Source organism: Stegastes partitus, unplaced genomic scaffold (genome assembly GCF_000690725.1).
Source record: "Stegastes partitus isolate 25-593 unplaced genomic scaffold, Stegastes_partitus-1.0.2 Scaffold1896, whole genome shotgun sequence".
Lineage (NCBI taxonomy): Eukaryota > Metazoa > Chordata > Actinopteri > Pomacentridae > Stegastes > Stegastes partitus.
This window is the reverse complement of record NW_007579627.1, coordinates 104379-115865: the sequence shown is the minus strand read 5'-3', so window position 1 is coordinate 115865 and position 11487 is coordinate 104379. Positions and strand designations below refer to the sequence as shown.

At 44.2% G+C, this 11487-nt stretch overlaps 1 protein-coding gene across 1 annotated transcript in view; it reads right to left on the bottom strand.

The window, feature by feature from the left end:
• Positions 1 to 1468: 1468 nt before the first annotated feature.
• The window catches only part of LOC103373052 (protein spinster homolog 2), a 32686-nt gene continuing 22667 nt past the window's right edge, over positions 1469 to 11487 (bottom strand). The window contains exons 10-11 of the mRNA XM_008302851.1: positions 9680 to 9726; positions 1469 to 4775 (exon numbers count right to left, since the gene is read on the bottom strand). Coding sequence (XP_008301073.1) covers positions 9684 to 9726 — 43 coding nt within the window. The 3' untranslated portion in view covers positions 1469 to 4775; positions 9680 to 9683. The remainder of the gene's footprint in view (positions 4776 to 9679; positions 9727 to 11487) is intronic.

Genomic DNA, 11487 nt, shown 5'->3' with positions numbered 1-11487 from the left:
CCTAAACCCAACAGGAAGTCCGTTATGTTGAAAAACCCTGGCTTTAATTGCTGTTTATTTCCCCTCAAGTCAAGTGATACCAACACATCCTTCATGATTCTTATTATTTACATTTCTGTATAAAAAATTAAAACCTCATCCAACAAACTACTGAGGTTTTCAAACTAAACATGTTAATCCTTCTGATACCGAACACACAGCTCAGTGTAGCTGTTTGTCAAACCAGCCAGACGGACGTGATGCTTCATCAGCATGTCGTCCCTCGATCAGCCACAGACATGTGAAGCTACAGTGCAACGTTCTGCTAGGAAACCCTGAGTGCTGGCGTCCACGTGGAGCTTCCTTTGACATGCAGCATCCACCTCAACATGACCAAGCGCACCCACCACATCCCCAACAATGTGACCCGCCACACCACAAACACTGCTCAGGAATGGCTCAAGGGACACGACAAAGGACCCGGCCTTTAAACTTCCCAGATCCCAATCTGACTGAAGGACGTGCTGGACTGAACCTGATCCAGGGAGGCTCCACCTGCAGTAACCAAAGGACCTCCTGCCTACGTTCTGGTGACAGGATGTGTCCAAGGCTCCATGATTCAGAGCTGCATGGCACCCTGAGGGGGACCTACAGGCGTCCTCAAATGTATTCATACCCTCAGTTGAAATTGACAAACATAATAATAAATAGAAACGTAATGAACATCAGGACGTTGCTTTTGAATTGTGGCTCAACAGAAATATAAAAAAACAAACAATCAAACCAGCATGAAGGGAGCCATAAAGTAATGAACAACCCTCTGAGCCAATCACTGCCATCAGGTGTTTCTGTAACTCTCAGTCAGACTTGTGCACCTGTTGACAGGTATTCTGGACCACTGCTCATCAGCAAAGTGCTCTCATTTGTCTAGGACTGTTTTGTTTTCAACCACAATTTTTATGTCTTATTACTTTTTCACTTTCTAGTTATTTGAGTGAATATTGTAAATTTTGCCTTTTGTTTTAATGAAAGGGTCTGAATCCATCTGAGGATGACTGTAGATGAAATCAGGCAGCTGGTTTTATTGTGGTTGGTGTTGGAGGATTTTACCGACTTGATTCTAAACCTCCACAACACTAAAACAACTGAAAATGAACCTAACACCGTCGTCGAGCAGTAACGCGAGGCTGAGACGGCTCGGGGAAACCTGCAAATGAAACTAAACCCTGCGAACAACAGGGGATAAGTGATGTCTATTTATAACTCGTCAGCATGGCTAATGCTACAGAATATGACACAGAGACGTGAATATTAATGAGTAATGTCTCAGTAACACTCCAGACCCTCTCTTCAAACTCACGCTGGCTGGACGTGTATTCAACCTCTACATGACAATAGATCCAGAAAGTTTCCCTCCGTAGACACTCGTGGACGTTTATTTACGTGTCACAGTGAAGATAAAAAAAAAAAAAAGAGTCCACACAGCGTATGAAGTGATTAAATAGGTTTATTTGATTTACAGACATGTACATGTTCTATCAACCCCCCGCGGGAGCATCACAGTTCAGTTCTAGAATAATATCCTTTGATTTCTCTGACACTTATTTTGTATTGACTTGCTCTAAAAATAAAAATAACCTCTGTTTTCTGCTCAACATCAGAAATAGGTTTCTTTATACAGGATTCTTGTATGACAAGAAATAGCACATTCTCAATACATCACTTCAGTGATTATTAACACAGAATTACTCGATACGACAAACTAAAGGATTGGTGCTAAATCAACTTAATTTTGGCAAAGTGATGCTGGATTCATGACCCATCCGACCAGAGCCGACGTCTCCTCGGGTGGCGGGCGACGACGTGTCAGCACTTACTGTGAGCATGAAGCGACAGACTGGCTCTGAAGCTGCTGCTAGGCCGTGGTTCAAATCAATCCCTGAACATTAAGTGTGCAAAATGGTTTGATCAGTTGTTCTAAAAAAATTAAATTAAAAAAAAAGAACAAAAGAAAAACACATACATGAGCTACGAACGTGTTGCATCCTCACAATGAGACCAATAAACCACCACACTGCTCGTTTGTTTTCTTGTGTATGTGTGTGAGAGAGACGCGTCCAATTCATGATCACAGTAAACAGGATGAATCTTAGTGATGTAAAAAGGTATTGTGTTGTTTCATTGTGATACAAAAAGATGAACAAATAGGCATTTAAAACCCAATGACACACAACAGAGTGTAATATACTCAAACCTTAAACTTCCCTTTATAGATTATTCTTCATTATGATAACAAACAAATAAATACATTGCATCCAAGCCATCATTTACAATATATTAAAGTTGCCGCGTGATATAGCTATATATATATATCTCTACTGTAGTTATTAAAAAACTCATTTGGTAACAATAAAAAAAAAAAAAAAAGTAAAATCGATAAAAGGAAGGTAAGAAGCTTAGTTCATTAAGAAGATGAAGGTGTGTAAACACGTCAGGTTGGACAGAATCACATTCAGAGAGCTCCACGCAGTTGGAGAGAAGCTAAAGCTAATGATCTGGCAGCAAGGACACAGCCCACACAGCACCCCACACACAGCCAGTGAGTCATGCTCACACATCCATGCTACAAGAACCACCTCAACGTCTCCTGTTCCTTCCTCTGCTAAGGTCAGTCCATCCTCCTCCTCCTCCTCCTCCTCCTGTGTTTTCTTGGAGGTCTGCAAAGTGCTTTTCTTCCCTTTATGCACGAGTTTTAAAACCTTTGAATCCATTAGTGGCTTCAAGGTTTCAGTATTCACCGGGTGATATTCTACAGAGAGGATCCTCGTAACGACTAAACCTTCGTCAGCTGGAGCTCTCCTCGCCGACTTCTTCTCTTGTTTGTGGGGGACTGCATTCAATTTGCATAATGACAATTTGATGCTCTAATTAATGCATAGAGTGATGAGTCCACATCCTTGTTTACGGTCTGCGGTGGACTTTTATGTAAATCTCTATGTCATTTTGTGGTGCAGGTGTTGGAGGCGGCTGGTTGTGATGTCTGAGGACACGCTGATTTCAAAGCTGAATTCCTCGTTTATCAGAAGGCTAAGCGCTCGCCATCAGCCATACCTGAGGCTGGAGGATTTCCTCTCCTGTCTGGGATTCCGATTCCCCCCCACTAATAAACTGACGACTGCGTCTCCGGCTCGTTTCAAAGGTCCTTTCTTCTAATCATGGAATGGGATATCTACAACTGCGAAGGGGAAAGGTCTCTTTTCACAAAGCCTGTTATTGTAACCGGCGAGGACTGGACTGGAATCCATCATTAAAAGTGACTCCGTCTCTGTGTGGGTGTTGTGTGCAGAAATTCAAAACCAACCATCAGAGAGCTGCCCCTTTAAAGGGAAGCCCAGCTCACTGATAAGGCAGTGTGGATTAAAAAAAAAAACGGTTGGTTTCCTCTAAAGGTTTCGTATTGCTTCTCGTGTACACAAAAAAAAACACAGGCGCTGCTCCTCTAAAGTCAAAAGAGTAGCATATCGTTAACTTTTGGGAAAAGCATGTGTATAATAAATTATAAATACATAATCCAGTGTCCACTTTAAATCGCCCAGACTGAATCTTCATCTTTCTGAAACAATCATAGGCAGCAACCTCCAGTTTCAAATCCAACATACACAGAAAAAAAGAAAAAAAATCACAAGAATCCTTGTGAAAAATAATGTGCAGAAATCTCTGTCGTGTTCTGTGGCACTGTCTACACGCATGTAAGTGCTAAAAGCTAAACATAAAAACACAGACGGGCTCAAAGGAAACACGTGTAGATGTGAAAGCTCCAATTCTTAAGGCTGATTCACTGACCTCTGAATGGTGACGCTCTGGGCGCCATGTTTACATGCACAACAAAACTTTAATTGATGTTTATAATTTATGTTGTTGCCACGGCGATGTGCAGAGTAATGTGATGTTAGTCACATTACTGGAGGCTTGTTTGAACCAATAAACAACACTTGGAGAGCCTGATCCTCCAGCACGGCTCGCTGCTGTTGCATCACTTGCTCCACATAACTTGAATTTTACAGCTTCTGTCTGTTTACAGGCTCCAAGTGCTGAGAGCCAGGCAGGCAGAATGAAGGGTGGAAAATCTGCAGAGGCGCAACAGAGACACCGATGAAGCTTTGGGCGGCATTTAACCTGCTGAACGAGGCGAATGCACGGCTTCATCACGTCACATCTGCAGGCCGAACCGCGGAGTGCATGTAAACATGGCCGGGGATGAAGCCATGAGGGTTGTTGGTGGTCAGTGCAAAGTCTGAAGGAATGTAATGACGCTATGGCACTTGGTGCAGATTGACAGCCGATGTAAGAGACAGACAGACACGTAAGAGACAGACAGGCAGACAGACAGGGCAGGTTCATGGTCAGCATTCAGTAGTATGGTATCAGGAGTCGGGAGGGGTCGCGGCGGATCCGTCCACCCCACCTCCTCCCTGGAAGGTTCAGTGGGTCCTGGCAGACAGAGGTGAGGAGGATGCTCGCTGTCTGGAGGCTGGTGCAGCACACAGCTGAGCACCTTCTCACCGGCCTGCGATTCGGAGGCGTTCAAGGAGGGGCAAGACGCTCCCTCATTCCAGTTCTGAGCAGCCTCCGCCAGAGGGTAGAAGGAAGAGCAGGAGGATGATCATGGCGGGGATGACGGGGGGACGAGGACATGAGCGTGGTTCTAAAGAAGCTGCCCTTGCTTTTTAATCACCATTCTGTCATCCTTGTTGAGGTTGGTTGCACCTTCAGAAGGCCCCTCATGTGCTGGTCACCTGAGAAAGAGAGAGGAAGGGGGAGGAAGCAGAGGGTTAGAGTCTGGCCTCACCACAGGACCTTCTCATGTAATTAACGATGAGGTCGAAAGCTCCTGAGCCATCTGGTGGGACCTTCCTGATAACGCCTGCACACCAGGACCAGCCTGTGACCTAAATATCTTCTTGCACACAGCATACCAACACACTACAGTTTGTTTAAGGCAGATCCCACCCCCCTGATCTGTACGACAGCGAGCCGTAAGCCACAGCAACACACGGCTGCTGCGTCTCCAGATGGAGCTTATATTAGATGTTACTGTGTGTCTGCCTCCGTTTAGATGCCAAATATGTTATTAAGCTTATATACACACAGACTAATGAAGGAGAGGGTTTGTTGTGGCTTTCAGCGAGTTTCTGCAGGAACACAGACGACGTAAATACATGTTCTAAATACTGTACAGCCCGTTCAGTGTGTCTCAAATTCAGCTCTAATCTAGCCCATGATAAGGACATTTCTTTTATTGACAGATTTAAAATCTCATTTAAAGTGTACTTGACCTCTGAACACTTGCATGAGCATCTCTAATGGACTATTTATCCACCCAGCGACTGTTTCATATTCTGACAGTTTTAAAATTTCTTCCAGCTGCTGAAACACAAACAAACACAAACGATGCTCGTACACGGGAAGATGTGGCGCCAGAGGGGAAACCACATCCCAGTTGGAGATTAGCCCATCATGAGCTCGTGGTGCCACGTTTGTGATCTCTTCAGATTGGGTGAGGGAGCGACACGGCGGTGCGTCTCTCTGTTTGTTGTGGTCCGTTACTACGTCGGCCTGGATGCTCCAGTACTGCTGCTACAATAGGATTAGTGAGAGGAGCTCAGCAGAGGGACGCTCTGACACAGCCAGTGGCTCAAATATATATATATACACACTACACTGGCAGACACACTGATGTGCTCCACAACACGTCATTCCAAAGGGTGTAATTAGCTAAAACAGGAGGATTAGTGGGTTTGTGAAAACAATGTGTTCTGGTTCTGTGCCCTCAGAATAAATAACGGCTCTGTGGCTCTTCAAAAAGTGACAAAGCTCTTCACTTAGGGGATGGTTAATTAAAGTCTATCTATCTATCTATCTATCTATCTATCTATCTATCTATCTATCTATCTATCTATCTATCTATCTATCTATCTATCTATCTATCTATCTATCTATCTGATCAATAAGTTCTTTGAACATTTTTTTAATTACATTGTCTGCTCCTGAATTAATTAAACAGAAACATTAATAAACTGTTTTTTGATCTGCACATAATCATTTGATTTAAAATGTTCAAAGACCATCAAAGGAAAAACTTACAAACTATTTAACAGAGTTCATCCTGAACATCCTGAAAACGACTCCTTAAAGAACCAGTTTTTTGCCAGAACTTTTAGAAGCGCCATCTCTGGTGTCCAGAGGAACTGCAGCTGGAGGCACTTCTGGAGTTCTTCAAAGAACAATTAGCAGAAACGGTTCATTACAGAACCTCCTCATTCTGGTTCTAGTCAGCACCTTCATTTTTCTGCTCCTGTCCTCTCTGGGTTGAACCGTTTCCCTCCATTAGTGATGACGCTGATAACGGTTTATGAGCCAAACGAGAAGCTAAAGTGTTCAGATGCCAGTGTGATACGGAGTTAATTAGAGGACTGAACGCTGCCCCCTCACAGCGTCTCCGTTACTGTGCTGGACACCGTTTGGCTTCTGGAGCAAAGGCGAGCGCTGATCGGTCTGGCTCGTGAACAAAGTCTAATCAGAGCAACTTGTCGAGGTTTTTGGCTGCGAGGATGCAAACGATGACTGAGCTCGGCTGCACAGACGTTACTATAGACTGGATTCACACATGAAGACTCACGGTATTGATCAGATTATGAAACCAGAGCCTCTCTGAACGCCGTACAGGCCACAGCAGAGCCTGACTGTGTGTTGGTGTGGTCTGAGGTTACTGCACCACCATGAGCCCACTCACTGCTGCTGACGGAGGACTCTGAGCTGCTGCTGAATGATAAGAGCGTGAAGAAGGAAAGTATGTGCCTGCAGCTGTATAAACACTTACAGTTAGAGTTTGGATAGCAGCGACTAAATCAGAGTTTTTTTCTGAGCGTTACGGGATTGTGGTTACTGAATAAATGAGTGTGAAGCTCCGCTGGCAGATCTCACGCTGATCTTTTGACAGCTCTGAGCTCGGGGATGTCCTCGAGTTCTCCTGCGGCGGGGCGTGAACCTGGTCAGCAGAGGCCGGCTCCTCCTGCAGAGGAAGTTAATTGGATCTCAGCGTATCTGATCTCCGTCTGGGATTGCTTCGCCGGAGATTAATAGCTTGCGATGTATAACAGCTTAAGCGATTACTGCTTCTCTTCATCCTCATTTGTTCAGCAGTAGTGTCTCTTCTCGCCTCCTCTACATTCCTCTCATTCACTTCCACTTCTTGTCAGAGCCAAACACTCCTTAAACTTTCAAAGTGTGTGACTGAATCACCATATAAGCTCTCGTCCACGTCCCTCTGTGCCTTCGCAGAGGCCTGTCAGAGGGAACCGTGGTCAGTGTGAAGGGTGAAGCCCTCCTGAGGGCCTGAGAGAGGCTCTTCTAAGAACCCTATTGATCTGAAACACACCCGAGAGAGGAAATATTGCCTGTCACTGATTGGATTATCCCCCAAAACAAACTGGTTGGAAATCAATCAGCACAGAATGCGTCAGTGGTTCTGTTGCAGGACAGAACCGATCAGTTCAGAGACATATTCAACTCTGACCTCATGCGGCTGTAATCGCTGCTCTCTATAATTAGGCCTCTTTGACAGCAGGGACAAAATGCTTTAGCTGCTGTGTGTGACAGTGAACTGATGGAACCCTCAGGCTGAAACCTGATCTGTGCAGCAGCCCTGCAGGAGCCTTTCATGTCACCTGTCATTAGCTGTGCATGCTAATATCGGCCTGCCACACTTAATGACTTGCAGTAAAAAGCCGTCCTGGTGGTTTTGCATTCTTGCAGCCACTTACATGCAAATTCTACATTCTGTATTTTGCTGCAGACTGTTTTCCAAAGCATACTACAACTTTTTATTTTAGATTGATTTTCTGCCTTCGAGGCAGCCATTGCATCTCATCCATCAGCTCACCATGCAAACGTAGAGCTCTGAAAGTAGCTTGTACGAGGTAATCCATCACACTGAGCATGTTGTGGCTCTAACAGTTATGCTGCTACGTGGTGATGCAGCTGCAAGCACTAAGTGTTTGGAGCGCTCGTATTGTTGGCACAATCAGGGATATTGTGACACTGCAGATGTAAACCTGGCCTGTCCAGTAACAGCAGAAGCAACAACAGCGTTCACAACATCTGCGTGTGCTGCTCATTGTGATTATTGTGAGACGACATCTCCTGAATCACCAAATGGACGGTTAGGTATAGAAGGTGTTCTAGACAACCGGAGGCTGAGGTTTTCCTCTCTACATCTGCATGAACTTGCACCTTCACGCAATCTTTCCACCCGGTCGACTGTTGCTCTCAAATACTACACGGAGTTGCCACTTTGGCCCACGATCACACCGTTTCCTGAACAGAACTCTGCTCATCCTGTCACAAATCCCACACGCCTTAATTTCCCGGTTTTCACAAGCCGGTGCAACTTTATTGTGTAAAATCCAGATCAGATTATTTGCCAAAGGGCCTGTGAGACCTTCTTTTTCCTGTGCAAATTAAATTCCTTCTCCGGTCATTGATTCAGCCTCTGAAATATCTTCTCTCCGTATCAAAGTTACGCACAATGAAAATATTCCTTTCCTGCCTTCTAATGGCTTACATGTAACTCTACACGGTTGTTTTTCTTTAGAAAGCTGCAGCTCAGCACACCAGCTCACCTCCAGCTCTGGTCAAACTCTGTCAAACTACTCTAGGGACAAACATGTTAAAAATATTTCACTGATGACATGTCTTATAGCATATAGAAAGCACCACATGGACTCTTAAGCAGGTAAGAAGCTTTTCATTGGAGCGGCTCTTTAAGAAAACAATGCAACAGAACTATACTAAACATAGAGGGCAGTGATTCTCTTTTTGTCATGCAGTCATTTCTCTTTGCTGATCTGCTTCTGATTCCCCATTTCAGACTAACTGGAAGGAGGGGACACAAACCCAGACATACAGGCTATAATGATCTATTTTTTCCAGTTTGTGTGCATACAGTACTTTGACAAATGTTTAGAGTGCAAATAAACCCAGACAGGGTTACAAAGAAAGCAGTAAAACCTTGACCTTTTGCCCAAACTTGATAACCTTTACAAATAAGTCACAGCAGATTCCTTGTTGCTCCAGTCAAGGAGTCAAAGTTTATTCTTGTTATTCTTTACTGGCAACTACAAACGCTCCCCATTGTCCTACTGTGCAGAGTTGGCTGGTGGGCTGCCAATTATTGTGTGTTTTTTTTTTTGCTGAGTTAATAATTAAAGAGGTTTTGCACCATGTGTGTGAGCCTGATAAAGGCAGGAAGGAGGGAAGGCAGCTCAGGGCTTGATAAGATGCCAGATAGTTGGTCAAAAAACCCACAGCTCCAAGAATGAGCAGGCACTCCCCGAGCACAATGAGACGGAAACCGATCATAGATCAATCCTTTGTGCATCACCGTGTTTATCACCTCCACTGTCATAACGCTCTGGGCGGCCTCAGGTCAAAGTGTCTGCTCAGCTCTGTGAAGTCATTGTATTCAGATCGCTGTGCCGCCTAATGAAAGGCACTCTGAACGATGCTTGCCAGGTAATGAGAAGAGAGCTCTGTAAATGTTAATGTTCCAGGACTGTCTCGTTGTTATCAGCCACTTTAACTGCTGATGTGAGAAGCACTCGAGCGTAAAAGTGTCTTTAAAGGAGAAAAGGCAATTTACCTGGTCATACTTTGACTGCGGAGGTCGGCCGTGTCAGCTGGCTCAGCCTGGAGAGACAAAGATTGTGTTAGGAATTATGGGAGCATAAAAACAGTTTGATATTCAGTGTTTAAAGTTCTTTGTTTTCTTGACATTTGTTCCTAATTTCGCCCATCAGCCGTCTCCTCCTGTCTTTCCATCACACTTTGTCACCACACTGGGTCTGTGCTGTCGAAGCTCGCTGCCACAGCAGAGGAGACGGTTCTGCATCCAGCGAGTGGAAATGTGGATGGGGTGAGCGCGTAGGGGTGAGGCGGAGGGGTGAGGCGGAGGGGGGATGGGGCACGCACTGAACCCGAGCTATTAATGGCAACCCTGCAGCCCAAAAAAGCCAACAACCTAGAAATAATAAAGCACTCTTTAAGGCTGGAAATAGACGGGCCGCTCCGCTGAGCTCCTCGTTCGGCTCCGTGCCTTTTATAAATAGCACTGAGTATCTGAGGACACACTCAGGGGAAGAAGAAAATAAGATGCAAAGCGCTCCGTAAAGTCGGGGGGAATTTATAAATTGGGGGCTTTATAGCGTGAATGGAATCTATAAATATCACAGTCATGGAATAACCCTCGTCGTACAAAGCTGTGCATGTTGTCATTTTTCTTGGTCCCCGAGCTGCTGTTTGCTGCTTGTTACATAAGAGCTGCTGCTGTTGAAGTTTTTCCCTTCGTTGGGATGTTTAGTACACATTTGTACAGCTCTGTGGAGGCTCTGTGCTGCGTGATGTATGCAGCGGCGTGTTTGCTGTGCATACAGTCTGTACCTGGTGTATGATTAACCGTCTATCACAGAGGCATGCAGGGCTGGTGCTGAACTGGTCTGTTGTTTAGGTTGAACTCCTCTGACGGGACAGAGCCGCTGATAAATGGTTTGAGTAAATGTACACATGAAGTATCACTGGAGGTGTTTTTGTGGCATCAAATATCACACATGACACTGAAATATAGTGCAGAGAAAATGTTTGCCAACACTTTCTAACAGTGGAGGAAGGTCAGTACATTTACTGAATCCAGCTTTGGAGTACTTTGTACTTGTACTGCTTTATAATTCTACTCCTCTACATGTCAGAGGGAAACTCTGGACTCTCACCACCACGATGTTTAAAGATTTTTCACAGCAGATAATATTACAAGCTGCTAAAATACAAGAAAAAGTTTATTTGTGTGGGTGTATATAAAACTGTATGTAAAGTAGTGCAGCAGCTACAACAGAAACATGCTGCTGACACGCTGATGCTTCACTACTAATAGTCTAATATATAGTACAGTAATATATAGTCTAGTATATATATATATATATGTGTGTACATAGTCAGAAGGACCAATGCAGGACTTTTACTTTAATACTTGAACTATATGCTGCTGCTGCTGCTGTGTACCTGAACTGAAGCAGGATTTGCAGCGCTTTTACTCTTAATGAAGTATTTTTACACGGCTGCACTGGTACTTTTACTTTGCTAAAGGATCTGAATATTTCCGTCGTCTCTGCTTTCTAATAAGAGGTTTTTAATTCAAAGGCTCAGTTGCAACTAATGGTTTTATTGATAAACTATTCATGAACGCTTTGAGTCGATGAGAAAGCCGACGTTTGGCTGCAGTGCATCTGGACCAGAACTAATTTATGAACTTTATTATTGCAGACTGGGAATATTGTAAATACTCTTTGTTAATAACTCATTTATAACTGCAGGTTTGATGTAAATTTCTTGTTAATATTACAAAATGTTTGTCTAATTATAAACTGGCAAACTCATTAATAACTATTAACGACTCAG